This window comes from Pavona decussata, unplaced genomic scaffold, assembly GCF_977016875.1.
Source record: "Pavona decussata unplaced genomic scaffold, jaPavDecu1.1 SCAFFOLD_53, whole genome shotgun sequence".
In the NCBI taxonomy this organism is placed as follows: Eukaryota; Metazoa; Cnidaria; class Anthozoa; order Scleractinia; family Agariciidae; genus Pavona; species Pavona decussata.
Genome location: NW_028145475.1, coordinates 806,212 through 833,849, shown reverse-complemented (window position 1 = coordinate 833,849; position 27,638 = coordinate 806,212). Strand labels below are relative to the sequence as shown.

Here is a 27,638-nt window from a genome sequence, read left to right as displayed (position 1 = left end):
CGGGACGAAACATTTTCAGCTGCGCATGGCTTGTAAGGTCGCTAACAAGTCGGAACACGATTCCACGGGTATTTTGGGGGCCATTTAGACATTTTTCATCTCGGCAACCGGGATTAAATTTTCCATATGAACAGAAGACAAAATTCGTCCCGCTTACCGGGCCAGCCCGGTTACCGGGCTCATATGAAGATGCCCTAAGAAATTATTCACCTTTCGTTTGTGCAAATTCTACTTGAACGAAGACGAATTTATACAAGGATTTAAAAGGTTTCTCGGAAGACTGGGTTTTAAACTGCTTTGTAGATAGGCTGCTCCCTTCGTCTTACTGTATCAAAAAGTATGGGTCAGAATAATTCAGGACAGGCCTTATTTTTCATAGAGCGGATAACTTAATCCAATGGATAAGCCACTATCCAGCGGAGCAAACGTAGTACTCATAATACAGTTTTCATTAACAGCACTTAACCACTTACACGGAAATTCCCACATTTTAATTGCCGGATAATGACTAACAAAGTTGATCAGAACGTTATCCGCCCTTTCAACAACCAGCCTCAGATCCGCACGGGCATAAAAGAGCTAAACACACGACTGCTGTGCTTCTGTGCCTACCATCTTGGATGCAAATGCAAGGATACAAAACAACAGCAAAAGAAAAACGTACTTTGAATATTTTAATTTCATTTATTCTTTCTTTTACATGCTCCAGTGATTGAACACGCTCACGTGCTTTAAGACTGTTCGATTAAAACTGCGGCGGGAATTTCCATGAAAATTTGTGAAGAAATAAGTATCAGTTCTTTTAAGGTAGCGATAATGTTCTGCCATTCAATCGATCCAAGGGGCCAAAAGGTCATGACAGGGCAGGGAGTAGCCAGATAGAGACCCTGGGTTGTTCGGCATTATCGTCTCCAGCATTAAAAATGCTACAGGCAAATCTCCTGAGACTTTGGATACCCTTGATAACGGACCTAAGAAAACGAAAAGAATGAAATTAGAAAATGATTGTGCTAATTCTTGGTTCGACTCCAACACGTCATTTTTGTTCTAAAAGCAATGAAGAAACTCAAATGTTATTCACCTTTACTGGTGAGGCTCTTGACACTTTTATTTCTGTTACTAAAAGCTGCGCATGTAAGGACAAGTTCTACGACGATTGAGAGAGCCTAGGATCACTCAAGTTAAGGCAAATAAGAATGATATTACCATTTAGTATATTCTCAGCGCCCGACTATTGCATTTCTAGCTCTCTAATTGGCTCAAAAACTCCGACTATGAGCTATCAGCCGGAGTTTTACCTAATATGGAAAATAATGCGCCAAGTTTAAAAATTTTCCGCACGAAGTTTTTAACTTCAGCTCTCCATAATGACCGATACTGGCAGGTTTCAGGAGCTGTCTCCCACTAAATTTCAAGAGATACTAGGCAATGCTGTTCCAGAAAAAACGAAGAAAGCCACAAAGTTCGGCATGAACATATTTAATGGTACGTATCTGGGAGTTTTACTCAAAAACTAACAACAACTGTTACGTTCACCAACGACAAAAATTCTCACCTTGTTATTTACAGAATGGCTCTCAAGTCCTATTGTCACAAAATTTTCGAAACGAATTGAAGACATGTCCAAAGAGGAGCTAAATGAATGCCTTAAATGTTTCTACACCTCCGCGAGGAAGAAAGGCGGTACGTATTACAAAAACACATCCATGAAGTCCATTCGAGCCGCCATAGATCGCTTTCTTCGCTCGCCACCAAACAACAAGCCTTTTTCTATTATCTCTTACGCTGTCTTTACCGAAGCCAATAAAATTTTGGATGCCTTTGTTAAGGATCTCAGAAAGACGGGTAGAATAGCTGGAATTGTCCATAAGAAAGCAGTGTTAAAAGATCAAATCCAGGGGCTCTTTGAAAGCGGCGAACTTGGGCCGGCCAACAGTCAAAATCCAGCCCAACTGCAGAGAACGGCATGGTTTTATCTCACCCTTTTCTTCGGACGACGAGGAAGAGAAAATCAGCGGCAGTTGAACCCTGGAATGCTCTCCCTGAGAACAACGCCACAAGGTGTCGAGTATTTTGAGTTAAACAGACGACAGCCTGGTTCACTGCTCAGCACAAAAATCATCAAGGCGGCCTTGGAGACTCTGAGGACGAATCCGACGCGAAGATCTTTGCCGTTGCTGGTTCTCAGAGGTGCCCAGTGAAAACAATCAAAAACTACCTAGATCACCTGAACCCGAGTTCCGACGCTCTTTTCCAGAAATCAAGAGACGGCCAAAGTCAGAAATTCAGTCCAGCAGATGACAAAATCTGGTATTGCAACTCGCCGGTTGGCTCGAGCACGCTGGACAACATGTTGAAAAATATGAGCAGGCGAGCTGGCATAGAGCCCCATCTAACCAACCACTGCCTCACGGCGACAGCAGTTACAATTCTGTCTGACCACAACTGTGAAACCAGACACATAAAATCTGTTACGGGACACAGATCAGACCAGGCGGTCGAATCGTACAATGATCGCCCATCCATAGAACAGGAGAAGATGTCACACGTTCTCAGTGATTTTGTCTCAGCCGGAGCCTCTGAAGCTTCCCCATGCACTGGTATCTCTGCAGCTGAGAAAGAAAACGAATGCCATGGCCAGCAAGAACGGCAACCTCAAAGTGAAGGGACAGTTTTAGTCCAAAATCAGTTCGTAAATACCGAGGTTCGGCAAAGCGAGCGAAGAAGCTTTCCGCAGGTTTTTATGGAGGGGAATATTGGACAAAAATGTGATTGGATCGTACCGTATTGCTTTGTATTCGGTGATGCTATGAATCTACCAGTACGGTACTATGTCGTACCCGGTAGGATGTTATATCGAAACAGCGATGGTATTATATCGTACCCAGTAACACAATCAATCCTTCGACATGCTATTATATCGTACCCGATGATGATATGTCGTACCCAGTGATGCTATATCGTACCCTTATGTCGTACCCGGTGATGCAATGTCGTACCCGGTGATGCTATATCGTACCCTTATGTCGTACGCGGTGATGCAATGTCGTACCCGGTGATTCAATGTCGTATCCAGTAGTGATGCCCAATCGTAGATGCCGGCAAACATTACGGGTTTATTTTGCTTAGAAAGATCACATGATATTTTCGTAGGCGGCCATTTTGTTTTGTTTTTTTTTTTACTTTGGCGAGAAGTCGGTATAGAACAACCAAATTTTGATTTATCACCAAAATATGGAAGGTCAACATCAGTCACCCTTTCAGCTGGTTAGCGTAAACATCAGAGCAGTGTTGAGTGATGTTATAAATAAGTTAGAAAGTACAGAGTACAGTGGAACCTCGATTTAACGAAGTCGCTGGGGACCGGCCAAATTTGTTCGTTAACTGAAATTGAGGGTTCGTTATATCGAAAACCTCGACATAACGAACTTGAGGGGAAACCACCAAAATGTTCGTTATATCGAGGTCATAGTTAATGATTGATTTTCAACACAGGTGACTTCTGTCACGCAATTCAATGCAATTTTCGTCACCCAGAAGTTCCGCGTTTTGAGATGCAATTCATTAAGCATGGTGGCTTTCAGTAGCAATTATTTTCACTTTTGAGCAGACGCGCAGCTTTTGTTTACAAAAAAACGACACTTTCAGAGTGTTGATCTGTTCAGCGTTTATCTTCTGTCGCGTGTTGACATAGTAATTCGTTATATCGAGGTTCTATTCCATACATTTTACTCTAACTTTGGCCGGGCATAGAATATCGTTCGTTATATTGAGGACTTCGTTAAATAGAGGTTCGTTAAATCGAGGTTCCACTGTATAGCAACAACGTTAACATCGACTTTGCAAGATACAAGATTGACTGGGTTTGCGCTCTGCTGTTGAGGTTAGGGGGAACTTTAGAAGACTCAGTTCTTAGGAATTTGCTTGAAGGCAACAGATTCATTACTGAATCAGTGCTCGATGTACGCACTCACTACCAAGCTACTGAGACATTACAGTACACACATTTCTCCTTGTGTCACCCATCAGGAGTAAAAAGAGGTTTCATAGGAGAGGCCCTCAGACTTCTCCGAACAAGCTCAACAAAAGAAACATTTGAAGAAAAAATCAAACATTTCGAATCACGACTTATCGAGAGGGGCTATCCATAAATCTAGTGCAGAGAACTCTCTCAGAAGTGATTTTTGGGAATAGAAAACAGGCCCTTCAACAAAAACCTCGCACAAACAAGAGAATCTTGCCTTTTGTCACGCAATACCACCCATCAGTTACTAACTTGAAACAAATACTAATGGAAAACTGGCATTCAATAGAACGACAACCATTGCTCAGAGAAATTTACAAGGAACCTCCCTAATTTCATACAAAAGAGGTAGGTCTCTCAAGGATATACTAGTGAGAGCAAAACTCACTGAAAACTCTAAAAACGGCTAAAACAGTCGCGCAGTCCTGTCACTATTTATAAAATATTGTTCATGTTCGCCGCTGGTGGATCCAGTCACCGAGTTTTCTAGTTCCTGTAATGCATTCCTGGCATTTCGCAAAATTTCCATCGTTCTGGAGAGAACATTTCCCTCAGAAGTTTGCTCCGACATTTTTCAAAAGCTCTGACAAAGCTAGCTATGGAGGAGCAGACGACGCGAAGAGCAAGTCATATCACGTGATGTCAACTTCCCGCCTTTTCTCGAAAAAAAAAAAAAACCCGCTGACAATGCTGTTCGCCGGCATCCGGACGTTTTACGATATGGCAGCACTGGGTACGACATTGCATCACCGGGTACGACATTGCATCACCGCGTACGACATTGCATCACCGCGTACGACATAAGGGTACGATATAGCATCACTGGGTACGACATATCATCATCGGGTACGATATAATAGCATGTCGAAGGATTGATTGTGTTACTGGGTACGATATAATACCATCGCTGTTTCGATATAACATCCTACCGGGTACGACATAGTACCGTACTGGTAGATTCATAGCATCACCGAATACAAAGCAATACGGTACGATCCAATCACATTTTTGTCCAATATTCCCGGCCCTCCATAGGTTTTCTTCAACTGCAATGTCCAAGTTCACAACTATTACGGAGACGGAGAATCAGGTAAATCTTCCTGAACTTTGGACACTATTTAACCACTTGAAAGCTTCCGAAACCGTCTTTTTTCCTTGCATTTGAACGGTTGATATATTTCAAGGTTAATTTCGTTAACAGTTGACCACAGTTTGTCGTTTGTGTCAAATTTCATTCAGCTCATCCAGTGATGTAATAATCAGGTGATCACAGCGCGCATGTGACCGGAAGTTGTTGCTCTTTTGACCGCTTTGTAAAATTGTTGAAATAAAAATCGGCGGCAAAAACCCGATTTGAGAATATACTAAAACAATTATTCCATTCGACCTTGTTGGATATGAAGTGATCATAACCAACTCGCGCTACGCGCTCGTTGGTTATTTATCACTTCATATCCAACGCGGTCTCATGGAATAATTGTTATGTATACGTATATTATGATCATCCGGGTGAGTGTAGTCCTGAGAAGGACTGTTTGAGCTGACATTGACTGGGGTTTCGACAACACGAGCGGAAGTCATCTTCAGAATGTGGAACGTCAGTAGATGCTATGAATGTATCTGGTTGTTGACCTGATTAGTCAGCGAAGTCGAGATACTATTGGTCGTTTGTCAGTAGGCTGTGAAGACTGTAAAAGGTGATTGGTGCTTTTCGAGCCGTCTTTTGTTAGTCAAAAGTCCGTTGGTCTATTGTTAGTAAGTTTGTCTATTGTTTGCCTGTTTTGTTGATGTTGTCAATAAGTCGTTTCTAAGGTGCAGGTATAGTTGTAGCCAACGGTTGAGTGACTTTTGTTCTAAGTTGGTAAACCAGTTTTCCAAAGTGAGTCGTTGATAATAATTTGTACTGTAGGTAACGCACTTGGCAAAGCCCCAGTCGATTCTGTGGTTCGTTTGTAAATGTCGATGTGTGGTTACTAGGAATTTTCTTTCCTGACGTTTTCCTCAACCATTTTAAATAACCATTTACAGTTTACCTTTGGACTTAGCTGCTTTCGATTCCTCTTCCACCGTTTCGGGTGAGATTTCGTCTTGGAGCACAACCTGCGCAAACAACAGTAAAGAGGTACACAGTTATGAAAGAAACCAACTAAAATAGAAAGAAAGTGGCTCAAGTAATTTTCGAGTTTACAGCCTGTACCTCGCCTTTTACAGCAGACATTCTTGCACGACGATATGGTGCGAACTTCTCGCCTGATTGTTTGAAAACTGGATACTGAGGAAAATATCGATGCACGCACTTTCGAGGTTAAAACGCTTGTGGCAACTAAATCCTTTGTTCGAGTGTTGTATTGTTTGTCTTGTGATTTGTGACAATATGGGACTGTTTTGATCGTACCTTGTGATAACTGAAAGGTAATATTTTTAGTGTTATATTACCATGGTTGCCCGCCTAGACCGGTTCGTGAGTAAGGCAACGGTTTGAAAGCTGAATACTCGTTTAAAACGGCCAGAAACTTCGAAACTGGACGTTTCGAGGGTAAAAACGATTATGGAAGTGGTTTCTTAAATTGCATGTTCAGTTAGTTGCATGATCGAATTTTGTGTTGTTTATGATACGATGGCATTGGACTCTGTGATCGTGTATCTTGTGATCACGGACAAACATTAATCATGAGCTGGGATCATGTTTTGCCTGTCAGAGTTAAATCTCTGGAGTCGTACATGTCACCAGATGAAGATTCCTCTCCTTAAAATTTTATAATGAAATAAAATTGTGAAGTGTAATGTTAGGATTGCGGTGACGGGTGAAACCCTTATAAATCCCGCCTTATATAAATAAAAGTAAATTCATCAATTCAGTACTGTCGACTTGATACAAGATTTTATGAAAGTCCGCTTTCTTGAAGTCCATTTAGAAGCCGACATATGGCAAGTCTACTGATACTTGATACCAATACTTGAAATCAAAGTTGGACGAAATGAAGCAATGCCAGAAACATAGTTGTTGATCCCAAAAGTACATCTTAATACTAGGAGATATCCAAAAAAGTTTCAGCATGTTCGCCGGCTTAATTAGGGTGATGTAGCCTGTCCGCAGACGTTAAGATACTGTGGAGCGACGTGAAAAATATTGAACGCACGAAAACTGACGAGAAGTGACTCCCCTCCTAATTATTAGGAAACTTAAAGCAGCGACGACGATAACGCCAAAGAAAACGTCGCTTGAAAATATAACTTTACTTCATTCGTACTACTTGGCCATGATTTCAACTCGTTAAACTTCAACAGAAACGGCGAACTACCCAGGATTCGCCAGGAATGAAATTGGTAGGAGTGGCGTTCAAGTAAAAATTAAAGTTTGGTCATTTTAGGTTGTTGTTTTGCAGAGGATGGCAAAGAAATTTACGATTAAATTAGCGATTCTTTTTCTCATAAAGCGTTTTGTTTTGTGGCGTTGGCGTCGCCGTATCTGCGTTGCGTAAGTACACACTGATAAATCTGCCCCGTCCCCAGTCGCCCCGCGCTCACTCAAAGGGGATAAGCGAGGCGCGAGGAATGAAGGGAAGGGAAAAACGCGGGGAACGACTGGCAATTCCTGCATTCAAGATGGCGGCGCCTGTAATGTCTGATTTCCAAGGTTTTAAAAGACCGGTTCACAAAGCCTACAGGGCAAAGAAAATCCTATGTCCAGACGAGAATTGCTATCAAAAGATGTTATTCTTTGACCAAAACGGAATAGGTCAGCATTTTCGAGCGATTCACAAAACAGAAGCTCATTCGAACGTACTCGCGAGAGCAGCACTGAAAATGCAAGAACTGCATGGACAAGAAACATCACCGTATATCGCTTACATCTCTGAATATAAATCAAAGGCTAGTCATACATTATTCATTTATTAGACTATTGATCAAGCAAGACGAGTGTTGTTATGCTAATAAAGTAAGGTTCAAAGCGGCTTGTTGATGCTTGTTTTGCTTGTGGCATTTAATCTTCGACGTTGGTGTGAGGTCATATTTTCCTCGTCTTACACCTGCTCCCAACTTCTCTTCGTTAAACGTTTCCCTCATGCAGAGAACGAGCATGCTTAGGGGTACTTGTATGCCGAGTTTCACATTCTAAACCATAAAAAACCAACGTTAAACGCGCATCTAAACTTCAATAATAAACAATCCACGTATGCATATACAAAGAGCAAATTTTCACACTTACCGTTGATCGACAATTCGTCACTAGAAACCTTCAATTCTTCTAGCGAATCGACTAAAAAGTCTTCCAACGACGGTAAGGGCGCATCATCGTCAATGAATTCAGCCATTTCGAGAAATACGCGATTTTCACATTTTCGACTGCATTCGCAGATCTTCGACACAAGATTTAGCAGGCTTTTCCCTTCCTGTTTTTCTCCTTCCCATCAGCCCCCACTCGCGTATTTCTACTTCCCATGAGTCTCCGCTCGCGCTTCTAGCTCGTTCCCATGCTCTCCGATTCGTTCATCATTCTCGGCTCTCCGATTCGTCCTCGTTTATCCCCGTCAAAATCCCCAAGAAAAGCCTGTGGAGGAGGCAGCTGATAAATGTACTATTAAAAGTACAAGCTCCGAAAATTCTTGCGTGCCGGAAGTTAAAAACATGAAAGTGGCATAAATGAACAACCTACTGAAAAATATCAACTAAAGCAAAAAGAAAGTCGCCTAAGTAATTTTCGAGTTTACAGCCTGTACCTCGCCTTTTACAGCAGACATTCTTGCACGACGGTATGGTGCGAACTTCTCGCCTGATTGTTTGAGAACTGGATACTGAGTAAAATATCGATGTACCTACTTTCGAGGTTAAAACGCTTGTGGCAACATTTACATGTTCGAGTTTTGTATTGTTTGTCTTGTAATTTGTGACAATATGGGACTTTTTTGATCGTATCTTGTGATAACTGAAAGAAGATGTTTTTAGTGTTATATTGCAAGGGTTCCCGCCCAGACCAGTTTGAAAGCTGAATACTCGATTAAAGCAGGCCAGAAAATTCGAAACTGGAACTTTCGAGAGTAAAACGATTATGGTAGTTTCTAAAATTGCATGGTAGTTGCATGATCGAATTTTGTCTTCTTTATTGTTTTCTGCAGGATAGGCCGGGTCTCCATATAGGCAAAGAGGCGCATCCATTGTAAAATGCAACTTGTCGGAGATCATTCAGCAAACCGGACTGATTTAGTACTGTACAGTCACGTCGTTTACCCTCAAATGGGCCACTCAGATTAGCAATCAAACCATTTTAGATAACAATACTCTGGAATTTTATCACCTTCAGTCGTTTATGCCCGTTATACACAACCCTTTGGTTAGGCAGTGGTCATGCAATGGGGCGCACAGTTCCATCAATGAACCCAAAACAATTTGGGAGGGGTGCCCCATGCTGGTGCACGGCCACAGCATAGCTGTGTAGCTGATCTTCTTGCAGAAAGGGTTGATTCCAGGACTGAAGGCGATGATGGTGAGAGGCACAAATATTGATAAATGTGGTCAAGGACTTCATTAAAAATCAAACATAGCTCAGAAGGATTTCTGCCAAAACGAGGCACTAAGGGGCTGTTTACATGGAGGGAGGAAGATCCTAGAAGGCGGATCATCCTAGCGCCATATGTTTTCAGTAGTCAGTTTACATGCAAAAAGTTGTACTTGGCCCTAGTGCTAGGATCCTTCTAGAGAAAGGATCTTCCTAGCTGAGAGCTATGAAGATCCTAGTACTAGGAAGATCCTAGCTCCATGTCAACTACCTTCGCTCAGAAAATGCTAGTACTAGGGACAAAAAATAACAAAATGGCGGCAGCCGGATGTTCAGCTGCTCAAGGTCGATAATTTTTCTTCTTTTTCTTCTCCACTTGGTAACCACTCCGAACAAAATTTCTGCATGTAAACCAAACGAGAAGCTGATCCGCCCTCTAGGATCTTCCTTGTGCTAGGATCTTCCTCCCTCCATGTAAACAGCCCCTAAGTCAGTGTAGCGACAGGGATAGGCCAGTCTCTTTAATAAAATATACAGTCCCTCCTTTCCGTTACAAATGGTACGCGGTTGGCAGGTAATTTTCGGTGGGATTTCCAAGCACTCAAACAACAAATCAACATCGTCTTTTGCAAAAAACAAAATCTTCGTTATCAATAATTGCTTCCGCATTTACTATAATTAAAGCCTCACGGACGCCGCAAGCCATTGCATGAAGATGAAAATTTTCTTCATATCGCGAAGGCATGACGAGAGCAAGTCTACAACACGTAATTTGAAAATGACCTCCATTTAATTCAGTCGTTCGATCTTACAAGTTCGAATTGTAACCGGCAATCAGGCACTAATACCTTAATTAAATTAGAACTTCACTTGGACATCCAACACAACACACTGTCTGCTAATATTTTTAAAAGTGTAAAATTAAAACTTCGTCTTACTTGATGTTGGATGTTTTAAGCTTCGTTTCCAAACGTCCCGTGAACGAAGAAATTGTAATTTTTTCTTCAAATAAACATTGAAAATGTTCAATGTTTGTTTGAAGTTGTTTATTCTGTCACTTTGAAAATTTATCTTCTGCACTAACAATTAACAAATCTGGAAAAAATAAAAGAGCAATCAATGTTCGAGAATGAAGACAGACAACAACCGAAGGTCGCCCTGTAGATTTTTTTTTTTTTTTTTTCATTTTTGCACACTTTATTCATAAGTACAAAAAACACCTTTACAGTACTTAAACAAAGGAAAAGAACAAGAAATAAAAAGTTTAATTTCACTTAAAAAACACATCAACGACTACTTACATCAATATTGCTTATATGAAAAACACGCGACTATGCAATAAAATGCAAGAGAGTATCTAATTACATTAAGTTAATGCTCAAAGGATTCCTCAAACTTTCCACAGAATGTATTCTGTGTAATAATTTATACTGGAATTCTCTGTAGATGCTTAATCACTTCAAAATCGACAACACGACGGCGTTCTCGACTTAGTCTTTCTCGGCTTTCACCTCTGCGCGGGCCGCTCTCAATGACGTTCCCGTTTTGTTGTTAATCAGCCTAACCCACCGTTAAAAGCCTCACTGTGAATTGACGAGAAGGGTCAAATACATGTACATAGGCTGGCTTAACAGCGGAGCTTGTAAATAGTAAATACTGTGTTTATTACGCGGGATGCCCTGAGGGCAGACCATGTCTAAAAATGGACTCGCTTTCGGCTTCTGCACATTAATTTATTCATTAAATACTGTCCTCTCCTAGTAGGGATGTATTGTTCTGGTTGTCTTCAACAAAAGCGGCCCAATGAAAATCCATTATTGGCGCTTATATCACGAGGGAGGAGACCCTCTCATCCCTACCTGCGTGACGTCAAATCATCATTTGATTTATTCATTAAACCTGGATTAAATTCTGCTCTCCCCTAGAGGGGATGTTTTTGTCGACTATTGCAGCGGCCATATTGTTTAAATGTTTTAGACTCAACTATGCCGTTTTCAAAAAGAAAATTAACCCTTTTGAAACGGTAAATCGGAAGAATAACTTCTAAGAAGCACTCGACAGTTAAAACGATGGAAAATGGACAGCTCGCGGCGAAGAAATTTGGTATTGACTGGCCAGATTTTGTTTCGCAGCGCGGAGAGGAAAGGTCAAGCTTAAGCTTAAAACATTAGCTGCGCTGCCGGCTTTGTCGAACTGGTGCCTAAACGTTACTGGAAATTGACTTCCTAAAAAAGTTTTAAAGGTTTGATTGTCAATTTCTACTTTAACTTTTCGTGTTCATTTAGGAAAACGTTTTGTCTTTAATCTTTGTCTTCAAAAATAATATTGTCTTCTGTCTTCTGAGTCAGATATGTAATCTGGCCCAGGTCATAACGTTTTCCGAAAACAATTTTCGGTATGATCTCGAATAATGTAATGCAAATAGATAAACAGGAAATATTAATAGCCTTGAATAGCGCGTGAGTCAGATATGTATCTGCCCCTGTCAAGACGTTTTCAGAAAGAAATTTCTGCTATAATCTCGAGTAGCGTAACGCAATATTTCAATTGCGAAGGGAGGATCGCTTTAAAAATCTGCGAAGCAAATCAGGCACAGCATCACGCGTAAATGCCAGTATAGGCATCTTCTTGCGACAAAAATTAGCGGGAGACACTGATGTTTATGGATACCGTGTGCAAGAATTTGAAAGGATTTAGGTAGTGATGTGGCTCTATAAAGCGCGGCGCTGGGTTTGTACTGGAAACTGGTAAATTTACTTTGAAGTTCTTTTGGCGTTGCTATACAAAGCCATTGCCACTCCCGAATAAAAATTCCCAAGAAGACAACGCGACTTTTCCACATTTTACACAAAAGCTCTTAATAGCTGCAGCATTGTATCATTTCAATAAAAACAACAAAGTGAATCTGCACAAAATATCGAATGTATTTTCCGAAGACTTCCAGGAATTGCTTCAAATATCCTGAGAAATGCATCGACGCAATTCATCGGAATTTATCTTCACTTAATTTCAAACTCTTTGCCTTCTCAAAAACCTGGCTTTCTACATGAGACAGGATTTCTCCGCTATATGTGTTCTTTAGTGTATTTTAAGGCCTCAATTCGAGGGCCGCGAAATCGAGGCAAATTCGGTGATATATCTATATCCGAGAAATCACAAAAGCTTCTGGCACAAGACACCCAAGCTATTAACGTAAAATAGTCTACTGCGAAGCCACCATAACGCATTCCCGCAATGCGGGATGGCGTCCACGAATCCTTGTAGCGTAGTTTGATGCGAGTACCGCTTTTGATACGATTACCACTATTCACTTCTGCTTTCACGAGTTGGCTCACAGGAGCCTTTGATTGTAAAAGTTGAGCGAGTTGAAATAATCGTGAAGTAGCACAAATGAAATAAAGATATATTTTCAGGTGACATTTTCGTTGCCGTTGCCGGCTTCGTTGCTGAAGCTCCCTATTTCTTAAAGGACGGTACTACCTAATTCAAACTTATTTTTTGGCGGCCTCTGACTATGCGGGAAAAGGAGATCTTATCAAGGGCTGTTCGAATAAAAACAAAACTTGGGGGCAAACCACGCATTTTTCAGAGATAATTAAGCTTCAATTTGGGAAAAAAGTCTTACATTGTCATGTCTTTTAAAGCTTTTCAGAAACTCCAGGTGTGCGTTTCTCAAAGCTCCCGAAAAGCTTTCGGGCCTGAAAAGTAATTTTCTTGTCCCTTTTCTACAGATTGCCAGTTGTTTTTCGTACAAACTAAATCAATGTGTTTCTTAATCTTGGAAAACGTAAATTGTTTTTGCTTTCAAAATAATCAAAAATTGAATTTTTGGTAATGAACTGATTTTGGGTATGTAAAATAGCTCTTCTGGTCCGACATCTTTTCGGGAGTTTGAGAAACGCAAGCCAGTTGCTTAATTATCTCCGAAAATGCGCAGTAACCCGCCTCAATTTCCTTTTTGAACTCCAATAGCCCTTCGGCTAACATCTTTTTTTTTCCTCATAGTCATATTTCGAGAGAAAAATACCTCTGTGTTAGGTGGCACCGTCCTTAACTTACGTAAGCATCTCCGTAGTCGTTAAAAAATCTGAGGTTATTGAAAAGAATTAGCTGATTTCGACATTTTTTTTGTAAAGAACGGACTTGATTTTGACAAGAATCCGTACGGGAGTAACTCCCAGTGCCCGAGGGGAGGGGAGAGTACTCCCCATCCCCCACGGGAAAGGGGAAAGTACCTCTCGTCCCCCGCGGAGAGGACTTAATTATGATAGTCGGTAAGAAAATTGACAAAACGAGCCCCTGGTGCATGCACAAAATAGTTATAAAACTCAAATGTTCCTGTTAACTATGTACACGTTGTTCATTCCACTTCATTCGCTGACTTATTATATCTTAGTTTACCATGATGTACCCCATAGCCAAGTTCAACACATTTGCGTGTACTGCTCCTAAGTTCACACAGCCATAAGTACTACTTCCAAATGCGATCATTCCATCACACCCGCCGCAGGAGAGGTAATCATTGGTGATGATTCCGATTCTTATCGCAGGTGAGGGGCAGAGGGCGTTAAACCCTTCGTTGTTGCAATACGGGTCTAATGAAGCCGAATCCCCGAACAGCTTTTTCCAAGTATCGCGACCAAGCGATGTCGGGCGGTTTATGCCATCAGCGATCAGTGAGAACAGGGAGTTGGCGGTTTTATTGATGACAATAAACCTGTTTTGATTTTGAAATTTCGTTCCAAGGCAGATCTTTGTGAAATTTGTGCGCCAGTAGGTCGCCAACTTTGTCTCTTGAAAGTCGAATCCAGTTTTGCCTCCATCAGGGTTAAAGGTGTTCTTGTCAGTCCAAAGTGGGGAATTAAAACGGAAGGTGAACTGCAAAGAAAAGACGATTGAAGACAAGCGACTCTCACTTTTATTTTACATGTAGTGGAGTAGATCTTTATTCGAGTTATCCAAGTTACCACAATGTTTGATGTTTCCTAACAAATATCGAAAAATGGAGCTCCCTTCTTCGCAAGAACCTAACAACACCACCCCGGGCAACACCCTCAAATGTAACTGGATCTTTTTTTCGACAAACTAGATACTTCAGGTGTTCAGGAAACTCATTGGTTGTATCAAGTGAGGGCCCGCCTACACTTTTATCTGGATAAATTCCCGAAGACGTAACAAAATCCGTCCATACGAAAACGCTCCCTCGCACCGAAAAACGCTTAAAACAACGCACATTACCGTTGTGACGTCTGTTTTTAAAACGCTCCGCTTTCCCTGTCCAGGCCAAAACGCCTTGTCGGCGTTTTCAAATTTATTCACTCTGGAGAGCCAGTTTTCAAAAAGATTCGTTTTCGGTGGTAGAAAACGTTGTTGTAGTGTGGACGGGAGAGAATCAAAGGAAACAAAGATGCGGTTGAAACTCTGTCTGGATTAGTATGAGTGGTGCCCGAGCTGATAAGGGTAAATTTGAGATTCAAACGTTAACAGTTCGTGCGCAGTTGCCCGGATCTCGGGAGGCAGTCATCAGTGCAGTGATGGCGCAGTGGTCACCAATGTGACCCAGGTTCGATTTATAGCCTTGACGCCATATGTGGGTTGAGTTTGTTGTTGTTTCTTGTCCCTGCTCCGAGGGTTTTTCTCCGGGTTCTCTGGTTTTCCTCCCTCCACTAAAACCAAAACTTCGAAATTCCGAATCGAACCTGAACGCACGGACGCCTTTGAATCGAGTTTCAGTGGAGAGTTCTTTAAGGTACTCCGTAGGTAAACAAATTACGGCAGTTTACGTTTTTACGTTACTTTTGTTTTTGACGCTTTATTTTAAAACCAAGACTGTTACCTTGTGGCTGTGTTCGCAAATTTAACGTATTAGAAAGTAATTGCAATAAGCTACCCTACCTTTGAACCGTCAAGTTTCATGACCATTGTCCACGGTCCCGGTCCACAGTCGCCCAAATCGCTAAAGTGACAGTACATAAACTGCTCCCCGGCATCCGTCTGGATTGGGTACGCTTTGTCCGCTTCCTCAAATTTCCCTCTGATAAGCAAGAACAAAAAATTTGTAAGTAATAGTGAAGAGTATTTACAATGTTAGTAATACAATATGGTGAACAGTTTGAACCTATGGATAGTAGTTAATTGGTCTCACGAGTAGGATGATGAGAAATCTGTGGAAAGCGGAAGATGTTGGTCTACTAATTGATCAGCTGCCGGCCGCCCTTTCAACTCATTTTCAAACAAAATTATAGAACAGCAATTTCACTTAATTACCAGTTCATCATTTTTCACCTCGTTTTGATTAATGTCTATGAACGCCAAAATATTATATAAGGGAAATCACGAAACTATCTCGCTGTTGTATTTGATAAACTAAAGTTTTGTCCACTAATCTTGTTCGAGATTGGGCTCGTTCTGAAAATAGTAACAACCGTAGTTTAAATATTTTGAATTGTTAGAGCTCAATGATATAATGTCAACTTCGTCATCATCATCATCATCATCATCATCATCATCATCATCATCATCATCAACTTTTCAAGCCTTAGAACATAAGTTTGACAAACGGCAAAAAGATGATCAGCATCCACAAGCAACAAGAAAAACGTTACAACAACATCATCAAAAGCAACAAGATGACGATCAACAATAAAACTCCAACGTTCGACAAAAATTAGGGTCATCGTCATCATCATCATCATTATTATCTTCATTATCGTTCTTACCGTTAGCGATATCAGCGAGAGCAAAACCATAATAATTTCATATTTGTACCTGCATTTGTCATACATCTCTCTGCACGATGACGCTTGACCTAAGACAAAAAAGGAAACAAAAAAGTCATGATGATATATCACTTTAAGTGTAAAAAAAGATGACCGATCTCAAGCGATTTAACGTTTAGTTAGTTTACGAGTAAAGTCTTTCTCTGATAAGGACGATAAACCGTATAGGCCCCATCTCACAACCCTTGTTCATAAACAACTCTGCTCGTAAAGAGTGAAATAACTCACTGTTCGCAAAGAGTAGGGGACGTAGTTCCCGGTGTTGTGGTCTGATCTTTGTGTGTATATTCTTATGGTTGTGTGGGTAAATGCTCAGAAATATTAGCTGCATAAGCTACTCTAAAATCCGAGGGTAAACAAAGACATGATATATATGATGATATATATCATTTCTCAGCTATGTCTCGTGACAAGTACAGTTTAAACAGTTTGATGCAATTCTAATGTGAGGCGACACAAGTTTCATCCTAGTGTACCGATTTTCAATTACTTGGGCCGCGAGGCACCGAGGTAAGTTCTCGGTCGCGTCCTTTTTTATTATTGTCTTTTTTTGTGTGTCCCGATTGTCCAAGAGACATAAGCCTTCGTATATGACTGTTTAGTTTGACGGATGCAAGACAAATGACTAAAAATAACACTTTGGCATTCATAAAGAGAAGTATCTCGGAAATTCTTAATGACTACTTTAAATCATTTCTGTTCAAACCTGTAAATATCTGGACTTGAATAATGATGACGGAAAACGCTTGCAAAAGTTTGCGTTTTAATACAATGCCGGCGATCACCACAAGATTTGGTAGAAAGCGTAGAACACTTGAATGTGGCCTTCACGACGATCATACCCGCAATTGCAATATCTTTTAGCGTCACCATGACCCGGGGTCACACAGATACATATCTGACTCACGGTTAATATTGAAAAATAATCAATGTACAAATGGTTTCTGTCTCCAAATCAAAGGTGAAAACGTAAGGATTAAAGCCCGGGAATTAAAGCATCCGTATGAAACACAAGGTATTCTACCTAACAAATGTCGTTTTCCCCTGTATTTTATTCTGACTGCAAGTAATGTAATTCTATCTGGTGGTTACTTATTGCCTCACTATATCTCTGTATCTATCGATTTGGGGGAGTTAGCAATGCTGAAGGTTATCACTGCTAAAAGATCGTAGGCTTACGCACCACACAGTCAAATATGGCCCGCGTTTAAGCTGGTAACAGCTTCTTGATTAAGTAGAAGCCACGTAGCCAGTAATAACTGACAGGGATTATTTTTGTAGAAGAGAGTTTCATAGCCTTTTCGCCTACCAAAATTAATTCATTTGGTGGAAATCGTAAAGCAAGCATTATTACTTACAATATTCACAGTCCGTCCCTGTGAAACCTTGTGCACAAAAGCAGCTGTATTCGTCTGTCTCATAAAGCGCTCTGCAGGTTCCGCCATTCTTGCAAGGAAAACGTTCACAAGGACTCTGGAATTAAACGCGCCATACTTATTACACAAAAGTTTTGTTCTCTGGAGTCAACTGTGCTTGGAACACAGTGGACAATCATGTTGTCGGGCAGGTCCACGGCTCTTTTCACTCTTTTGAAGTTTCTCCTGTATTGACCAAACGTTTTGGATTCAACTTTAAACAAAAAAACAACGACAACTAGAATTCGCTTTATGAAATACAGACTCAAAAAACGGGTTTACCTTAGAGAAAGTTTTCAGTAACTTTCATTGAATGGCCATGGCAGGGGCGAACCAACGCTCAAATGAAAACATACAGAGTAACTGTAAATAGGGAGACTACAGTTGAATCAAACCATCTTTTAATCAAAGGCTCCTGTGAGCCAACTCGTAAATGCAGATGACACATCAGTAATTGAAATTAAGACGGCTACGGACACTACCTTGAAAGCTAAAAGAAATCATATCTTTGCCCGATCATGTAACAAGAAATAACCATTCTTGTCTTAAAATGATTGTAAACTTATTCCCTACAGATTGAATAAGATTATTCTGATGCGCCGATTAAAAAATTTTCCCGTGTTTTTTATTCAAAGTTCATGCCAACACTTCACTAATTGAATTTAAGACACCGCACTTTGTGAAAAAACGAAAAAAAAACTTATAATTTTGCTCAGATTAAACGAAAAATCTCCATTCTTGCACTAAATGATCGTCAAATTATTCTCTACATATTGAATAAGATTATTCTGATGCGCCGTGAAAACATTTTCTCCCGTTTTTTCCACTAATTAAATTTAAAACTCATTCACTGCGCATGCCCGAAAGTTAACAACCGAACCAACCGACTAAGTGAAAACCTCACCATCGCTATAACTCGTTCATTGCGCATGCGCGCATTCACGAGTTAAAAATGAGATCATTTTAGTATTATCAGACATACAGTAATTTCAACTAACGTTGTCGGTTCAAAGCATGAAGCTAAAAGACAAGGCCGAAAGTTTACGTGGGATTTTTATGAATAAATTCATCAAAATCAATCATGCCTGGAGAAAACAATAGGTTGTAATTGGCAGTACAATGACCTGCACGTGCAGAGATGATTTTGATGAAATTATTCATAAAAAATAATCCCACAAAACATTGCGGTCTTGTCTTTTAGCTTGATTTTAATCCGACAACGTTAATTGAAATAGCTGTATATGATAAATACCAAAGAAAGAAGCCGCATGCATTGGTAACAGCCTTTTTCAGTGTTTTTGAATAACTTTGAGTACATAATTTGAGTTTATCCTGTCTATACTCAATTCAACAGTTGACCGATACTAGTGTCATCTTTTCCTCCTTTTCTTTCCATATGTTCCCTTCTCCTCGTCCCCGTTAGGTTTTCTCAGTTTCTGGTGGAAGCTATCTAGTATTTTGAGTTTTAAAAATGTCAGTAAATGTTGATGTTGTAGTTGTTCTTAGTTGTCACATAATGACAAAGAATTCTACGGTTCGCTCTTTATGATTGGCCCTTCTCCATTACTAATGGTAACGTCATCACTTGATGTGCATGGCGTTCACGTGATTAGGATCCAAAGCTATTGTCTCAAATCAGCAACGTTTACTGTGTTGCTACAATCTTCTTTTCCCGCATTTAAATTGTGCAAAAATATCTCCGTATTAGGAGGCACCGATTCCAGGAAGACCTCTCCCTCATTTACAGTTTTCTAACTTACAGCCCACAAAACAAGAGGAATAATTACATACAACATACATAATATTGAAGTCAATATGCTATTAAAACAACAATCAGTTTAAACGTCGCCATAAAAATAAGAGTTTTTTTAATCCGGTTTTTTCTACGTTTAAAAATAAAAAACCCGCTAAATTATGGCTTGACTCTGAGAACGTATCGATTAGAATTCTAGTTACCCTCTGTTAGGGACACCCAACGGATCATTCGGCGGAATCACCTGCTCGTACGCCCACTAATCGCCCCAGAAATTCGAATTTTTAGTTCTGATGAAAAACTAACTTCTTAGGCACAATGTTACTTCAAACTTTCGTAATACTAGAAAACCAGTAATTCCTTCTGTCTTCGGATGGGTAAATGTTTGTAATTCAAAGTGCGTAAAAAGGCTGGCTAGCATTTTCGTAAAGCGCTGCAATATCAGCTCGTAAATTTGGGAAATTTGACTCCGTTCCCTAAAATTTCTGTTGCTTAAATTTTCAGCGAAATAACTCAGATCTTACTCTTGACTACTAACTAACACACGGATGTCTTTGAAACGCAGTGGTAAAAAGTAAAACACCCATTATCTGGGAACAAATTCAAAAATTTCACTTCACATGTTCTCCGGTTTGATATCCCCACTGTATGAAACATAAGTGAGCCAAGCTGTGGAAATTAAAACTGCGCATTTTATTTTTGCATAATAATAAGCAGCTACTCACCACAATGCTGTAATGATGGAAAGAATGATTTGCTTGGAACTTTTCAGGTGCACTGTACTTGTCTGTAGGGAGCAGCTCGCACGTTACATTTCCATCTGCTCGAGGAAACGCACCAACGTTTGTGGAAAAACATCGATCATTCTTTAAACATTCCAGTAAACAATGTTTTCCAGTTTGGACCAATGTACCTTTGAGTTTTGGAACAAGAAGCGCGTGGAATAAATGATCTTTGAAGAGGGCAGACTTTAACTTGTTGTTTGGTTGGCGATTAAGACTTGCAGCCCCGTAACAAAAGCCTTGATCCAAAATATGAAACGTAAAGTAAAAGAAACTACTGGCTGATAAAATCACAAAATATTTCATTTTTTGACAAGTTTTGACATCTCACGGTAAAAAATAACGGTAAAAACCCTTGCTGATAAAGTTTTAACATGTACACGTTAGCCTTATGAGACACTTTGGATTCGACTTCAACATAAATTTTTAATAGGATTCTCTCTGAAATTTCGGCTGATAGACTACGTCTCAGGGGTAAGTGTTTTATTTATTAAACTTTGTTTGAAATTTCAATGTTTACACAATTATGATCCAGCCAGGGATCATAGTTGTTTTGTCTGCGCGTGGAATAAATGACGGGAGCAGGGAAGGCGCAGTGGTGAGAGCACTCGCCTCCCACCAATGTTGGCCCGGGTTCGATTCCCGGTCTCGGCGTCATATGTGGGTTGAGTTTGTTGTTGGTTCTCGTCCCTGCTCCGAGGGTTTTCTCCGAGTACTCCGGTTTTCCTCCCTCCACAAAAACCAAGATTTCCAAATTTTAATTCGACCTGGAAATAGTGGAGAGAAGAGCCACTCCGTGGATTCCACTGAAATTCCTATTTATTCTATTTATTTATTTTTATTTTTATGATCTTTGAAGAGGGCAGACTTTAACTTGTTGATTGGTTGGCGATTAAGATAGCACCTCCGTCACAAAAGCCTTGATCCAAAATATGAAACATAAAGTAAAGGAAACTACCGGCTGATAAAATCACGAAATATTTCATTTTCTGACAAGTTTCAACATGTACACGCGGAGTAAACTTGTGAGCACTTTGCAAGCACATTTCGAATACACCGCAACATAAATTCTTAAAATGTATGCCTCCGGGATAAAGTGTTATTTGGATGATTTTAATTCATGTTTGCATAACAATAAATTCTTTCAATAGGACCGTAATTGTTTCGTTTGCACAATTTATGATCTCTGGCAGGCCGTGTCACGTAATTGCCTTAATAACCTGAAAACTAAAGTTAACAACGCTTCTCCCTCCCCACTTTACAAGTATATTTTTTAATAACTCGTTAACATCAATTTTAAATACGTTTTACGAGGCATTTGTGTACTATCAACGTTGACTTATTTGCGATCTTAAGTAGAAAAAAAGAAACGTTAAAGATATGCAAGTCCCAAGTTTCTGATAAAGAACAGCCGATGAAGTATAAAGTTATTCAGACTAGACACTGATAAAAGTGACACATCCACAAAACTCTGGCGTGCTGGGATCGCAGCTCTTAGTTCAATTTTCGGCCATTTTAAAGCTATCAGTTGACCGTTTAGCCATTTCTCAGGTGGTGGAATAATTTTTCGGTTTCCAATACTCCGGTGCCAGTTGAACGCCTTCAACAACCTTTCTCAAAATCATTAATAATTCATGCAGTCAAAAGCCAATAAATGACCTCCATTTCGGTCAGGTGGATGAATCTTGATACCCCAATGAAACACCAGATGAAACACCACCAGGTTTTCATCTGAGATGAAACATGTTTTTCATCTGAGATCAAACATTTGCATTTTAATGAGATTAATTTCTTATTGTTTCATTTGAGAAGACATGTCAAAAACTCGGGCTTCGTGCTTCATCACGGGTTCCAAATACCTCGAAACAGATGAAAGCACTCGGCCTGCGGCCTCGTGCTTTCATCTGTTTCTCAGTATTTGGAACCCGTGATAAAGCACTCGTCCTCGTTTTTGACATATTACGTCAAAGTGCTACACTTCATGGAGGGGGGAGGGGTTGGTGGGGTTAGCCTGGAGATCGGAAATGATGGTAGATATCACACATTTGAACTAGTTTTCTTTCTCTACCCCTGAGAATTTAACTAACATTTCCAAACTAAATAGTTTCAAAACTAGGGAGATGTCGCCTGATTTGACCAGAATGGCACAATAAACAAATGCCTCTAGTCCGGCCATCAACAAGCTTAACATTCAGTGTCCAAATTTTTAACCAATGTACTACCAACGGTTGCACTCCCTGCAGAGAATTTCAGTTGGTTTCGTCGCATAAATTTTGCAAAATTAGCATTTATATATAATTGTTTTGAAATTGCATTGTCTTTAAACTAAAGTGTCGCTTGCAGAATAATCTGGAATCTACATAATCCGCATGACACAAAGGCGCATGGAATAATTTTTGCACGTGTTAAAAACATTGGTCCGACAGCTGCTGACAACAGAAAAACAGAAACAAACCTTCTGAAATTATGAATAGAATTGAGCTGAAGCGAGGATAAATGCAACAGATTTTATTCTAACATAGATGGCCTATTCCATAACCACAGCCAGCCTAGAGCTGACAGAGCTTATAAAATAGTTGTCTATCTAACTCTTAAAGATAAAGTAAAGCAACAAGAAAACCTTGAAAGGATGAAACAGCTGAAACTAGTTGTAAAACATTTTAAAAGCACACGAATTCTAAGCAGTGATATTGTAACCCGAGCCATTTTCCATGTAGTTTCATCAGAAGCATTCCGTTTCACTTAGCTTACATTTTAGCAATTAAATGTTAAAATGCTTGAAGTCCTAAAAACGACATTCTGTCAAACTTAGCTGATAAAACAACAAATTTATTCTTATTAACAATACTCTTTTTTCCCACATCTTATTACCTTTCCAGTTGAATACACAGAAGTTCTTACAAGTACCGTACCTATCAATAACACGCAGGTGTGACTAGCCCGCGCCTTACTGGAACTTCACTATAACATTAGCAACTGCCCCCGTAAAAAATTCAGAGACGTTTTGTAAACAAAGCATTCAATCTCTTAAAGTTCCCCTTTACCTTGTAAAAATTACATTTGTCAGGGTGTTTTATTCCCTAATTTATTTCTCAGTATAACATAATGTATCCCCTAGCCAATATGGTTCTAATGAAGCCGAATTACCAAACAACTTTTTTCAAGTATCACAACCAAGCGATGTCGGACGGTGTATTCCATCAGCTATCAGCGAGAACAGGGAGTTGGCGGTTTTATTGATGACAATAAACCTGTTTTGATTTTGAAATTTCGTTCCAAGGCAGATCGTTGTAAAAGGCGAGCTGGAGTAGGTCGCCAACTTTGTTTCTTGAAGGTCGAATCCAGTTTTGCCTCCATCGAGGTTTAAAGTGTTCTTGGTCTTCCAGAGTCTGATAGTAACAGAAGTTACATAAATAAAGCAGAACTTGGAAAAAAGTTATACCTAGGATGTATGAAGCATAATTATAATAAAAGACAAATTTCTTGGCAGGAAAGCACACTACAAAGCAGTATCGACCCAAAACGTTTCTTGCGTGCAAGTTCTCAGAATCATTATTTTATGCCCGCGAGTGGTGGGCGAGCCTTTGGCAATAACTCATATTCTTGTCTCAGTTTTCCAAAACATTTTAAACATAAAGAGTATAACTGATAACTAAGTTAAAGTAACGAGGTAAAAAGGATTGGCCACGGTGCTCGTTTAGAAGAAAATAACCATTTAGTAATTTACCATTTAGTAATCAAGGAAACACATGTTTTAAACGTGCGCGATTATCGTGCGCAAATGATGTAAGTGGTAACATTTGCAATGCATTTCAATGGAATCACCAGTATCACAAATACATTTTGAATAACTCGTTAACATCAATTGTTAATATGTTTAAGAGAAATTTGCATCCTTTCAACGTTGGCATAACTGTGATCGTAAATAAAAAAACAAAATACCAACATTAAATATAAACAGTAAAAATAAGTATACAGCTGAGGACCGAGATTCTGACGAAGAACATCCTTTGAAATGGAAAGTTATTCAGACTAGACGCTGACACGCTGAAAAGCCCTTTTGGGACGAATAATGTATGTATGTATGTATGTATGTATGTATGTATGTATGTATGTATGTATGTATGTATGTATGTATGTATGTATGTATGTATGTTTGTATAAAAGTGACGGATCACACAAGTCTCGATAGGCGTGCTTGGGATCGGAGTTGTCATTTAAATTTTGGCCATTTCACAGCAATCAGTTGAACGTTACGCCATTTCTCAGGTGACGGAAGAATTTTTCGGTTTCCAATACTCCGGTGCCAGTTAAACGCCTTCAACCACCTGTCAAAGTGCTACACCACATGGAGGGGCGAGGGGATGGTGGGGTTAGGAGATCGGGAATGATGGTAGAAATGACACATTTGATCTAGTTTTCTTTCTCTGCCTCAGAGAATTTAACTAACACTTCACAGCTAGGGAGATGTCACCTGATTTGACCAGAATGGCACCATTGAGAAATGTCCGAACTTTTAAGCAATGTACTACCAACAGTTGCACTCCCTGTGGACAATTTCAGTAGGTTTCTTCACAAAAGTTTGCAAAATTAGTATTAATTTATAACCTTTTTGAAATTGTTTTTAAATTGAAATGTTGCTTGCGTGAAGAAAGCTCTAGAACCTATATAATCTGCATGGTACATAAAGGCGTGTGAAAGAATTTAATTGTTAATTGTGGTGGCTAATAGTTTGTTTGCATTGTTCCGACAGATGCTGACAACAGAAAAACAAAAACAAACCTAAAATACGAGTAGACGAGGATGAATGCAATAGATTTTATTCTAACATAGATGGCCTATTCCATAACCACAGCCATTCTAGAGCTGACAGAGCTTGTAAAGTACTTGTCTATCTAACTTTTAAAGATATAGTAAAGCAATAAGAAAACGCTGAAAGGATGAAACAGCTGAAAATATTTATAAAACATTTTAAAAGCACTCGTATTCTAAGCGGTGATATTGTAACCCAAGACACTTTTCACGTAGTTTCATCAAGAAAAGTTCCGTTTCACTTAGCTTATATTTTAGTGATTAAATGTTAAAATGCTTAAAATCCTAAAAACGACATTCTGTCAAACTAAGCTGATAAAACAACCAGTTTACTTCTTTTAAACAATGGTACTCTTTTTTTCCACATTTTATTATTTTTCCAGTTCAATACAAAGAAGTTCTTACAAGTACTTTACCTATTGATAACATCTTTCAGCATTTACTATCAATACAAATTCTTACTACATCTTAAGTTCTCTTACCAGTAATCGGTGCCCAGCAGGTGTGACTAGCTTTGCACTAACTTCACTAATATTAGCAACTCCCCCCCCCGCAGAAAATTCAGAGATGTTTCTAAACAAAATTACTTAGCCAAACTTTTCTAGAAACTTTTTTGTAAACAAAGCATTTCATGTTTATGTACAACTGGCAAGTCTGTCCAAATTTGCAAAGGGTTTCCATAACCCAGGATCCTACTGGAAGAACACTTCCATTTGTTATATGGAATAGATGACAAAAACATTAGTATTTATGTCTCTGACAAGTTGATAAAAAAGTTGCGGGTTTTCAAGGATTCAGAGTGCACGTTTGTGTGTACATAAAGTGACGGTTTAACCCTTTAAGCCCTAACATTGATTAGCATCAAATTTCTCCTTGTAATATCAATGTTTAGTCAACCCCTGAGGTCATGAGAATCAATGATATGATCACCCAGGGTGAATTTTGTTGATATTTTAGTAACTTCTCCCAAGTACTTTTATAAGAATGTATGGGGACAAGCCACCTGAAATTGTTGCAATTCTGGAGAAGAGGGAAGTGCGATAAAGGCCAGCTAGCATTTTCGGAAAGCTATAAACCGGTAGCTCGTAAATTCGGGGAATAACATATCGTTCCCTTAAATGTGGGCAATTTCAATTTTCAGCTGAAGAAACCGAACAGATCATTGAAGGGAGGCTTAAGCATGATAGTTGGCAAGGAAAATGTAACGAATCACCGGTACATCACAACAGTAGTTATGAAACTCTGAAAGTTCCCGTTTACCATGTACACGTTACATTTTTCAGGCATTTCATTCCCTAATTTATTTCTCAGTATACCATAATGTGTCCCATAGCCTGGTGTAACTCATTTCCATTATCTGCGTCGGGTGATCTTACATTCACACAGCCACGATAAGTACTTCCAAATGCGATATTTGCTCCACACTGCCGAACGCAGTCGGCAGCATCATTGGTGATGATTCCGATTCTTGACTGATTTATGTACAGGGTTGTCACAAAGAGCGTTAAACCCTTCTCTGTTGCAATGCGGCTCTAATGAAGCCGAATCACCAAACAACTTTCTCCAAGTATCGCGACCAAGCGATATGCCATCGGCGATCAGCGAGAACAGGGAGTTGGCGGTTTTATTGATGACAATAAACCTGTTTTGATTTCGTTCAAAGGCAGATCTTTGTAGGTCATCAACTTTGTCTCTTGAAAGTCGAATCCAGTTTTGCCTCCATCGAGGTTGAGGGTGTTCTTGTTCCTCCAGAGCTTGGGATTAAAACGGAAAGTTTTCTGCCGAGGAAAATAGTTGAACGCAATGTTGAAATCCTTAAACTCCACCACAGGAAAAAATACGGCAAAGTTTGCTGTTTTCCCACAAAGTTTGGTGTTTTCCCTCCTTAGAAAATATTAGGGAGTTTAAGAAGCTACTATAAACGATAGGATTGTAAAATGAGAAAAACAATGGCCCTACAGGTGGGTTTCTAACGAACTTTCGGTTCACCGTTTATTGAAGTGTAGACAACCTAGATCCAAAATATGAAACGTAAAGTAAAGGAAACTACTGGCTGATAAAATCACGAAACATTTCGTTTTTTGACAAGTTGTAACATCTCACGGTAAAAAACCCTTGCTGATAAAGTTTTAACATGTACACGTTAACCTTATGAGGCACTTTGGATTCGACCTCAACATAAATTTTTAATAGGATTCTCTCTGAAATTTCGGCTGATAGACTACGTCTCAGGATAACCGTTTTGTTAATTAAAATATGTTTGAAATTTCAATTTTTATACAATTATGAATCCGTCAGAGGTCATAGTTGTTTTGTCTGTGCGTGGGATAAATGATCTTTGAAGAGGGCAGACTTTAAATTGTTATTTGGTGGCGATTAAGACTGGCAGCTCCGTCGCAAAAGCCTTGATCCAAAATATGAAACGTAAAGTAAAAGAAACTACTGGCTGATAAAATCACGAAATATTTCATTTTTTGACAAGCTGTAATATGTACACGTTAACCTTATGAGACACTTTGGATTCGACCTCAACATAAATATTTAATAGGATTCTCTGTGAAATTTCCGCTGATAGA

The 27,638-nt window shown here is 39.6% G+C and overlaps 2 protein-coding genes, 1 long non-coding RNA gene and 1 pseudogene across 5 annotated transcripts in view; 2 read left to right on the top strand and 2 right to left on the bottom strand.

Annotated features, from left to right (window-relative positions):
- Positions 1-20,340, top strand: part of LOC146480319 (F-box only protein 31-like) — a 44,184-nt gene extending 23,844 nt beyond the window's left edge. The window contains exon 10 of the mRNA XM_085109470.1: positions 20,241-20,340. Within this exon, the coding sequence (XP_084965596.1) occupies positions 20,241-20,340 (100 nt within the window). The remainder of the gene's footprint in view (positions 1-20,240) is intronic.
- Positions 665-6,848, bottom strand: LOC146480320 (uncharacterized). 2 transcript variants are annotated; one of them, XR_014864692.1, is made up of 3 exons: positions 6,213-6,848; positions 6,058-6,124; positions 665-971 (listed from the first exon to the last, which is right to left on the bottom strand). It is a non-coding gene; the product is annotated as an uncharacterized LOC146480320 (long non-coding RNA). The 2 variants fall into 2 exon arrangements; XR_014864693.1 differs by having other exon boundaries at positions 6,222-6,551.
- Positions 1,557-6,049, top strand: LOC146480321 (uncharacterized; annotated as a pseudogene). The gene is made up of 2 exons (XR_014864691.1): positions 1,557-2,737; positions 5,060-6,049. The product of XR_014864691.1 is annotated as an uncharacterized LOC146480321 (transcript).
- Positions 9,856-27,098, bottom strand: LOC146480318 (putative skeletal organic matrix protein 5). The gene is made up of 6 exons (XM_085109471.1): positions 27,074-27,098; positions 20,194-20,489; positions 17,659-17,773; positions 16,290-16,329; positions 15,417-15,555; positions 9,856-14,399 (listed from the first exon to the last, which is right to left on the bottom strand). Exons 4-6 carry the CDS (start codon positions 16,304-16,306, stop codon positions 13,914-13,916), a joined length of 642 nt encoding a protein of 213 aa, XP_084965597.1. The 5' UTR covers positions 16,307-16,329; positions 17,659-17,773; positions 20,194-20,489; positions 27,074-27,098; the 3' UTR covers positions 9,856-13,913.
- Positions 27,099-27,638: the final 540 nt, after the last annotated feature.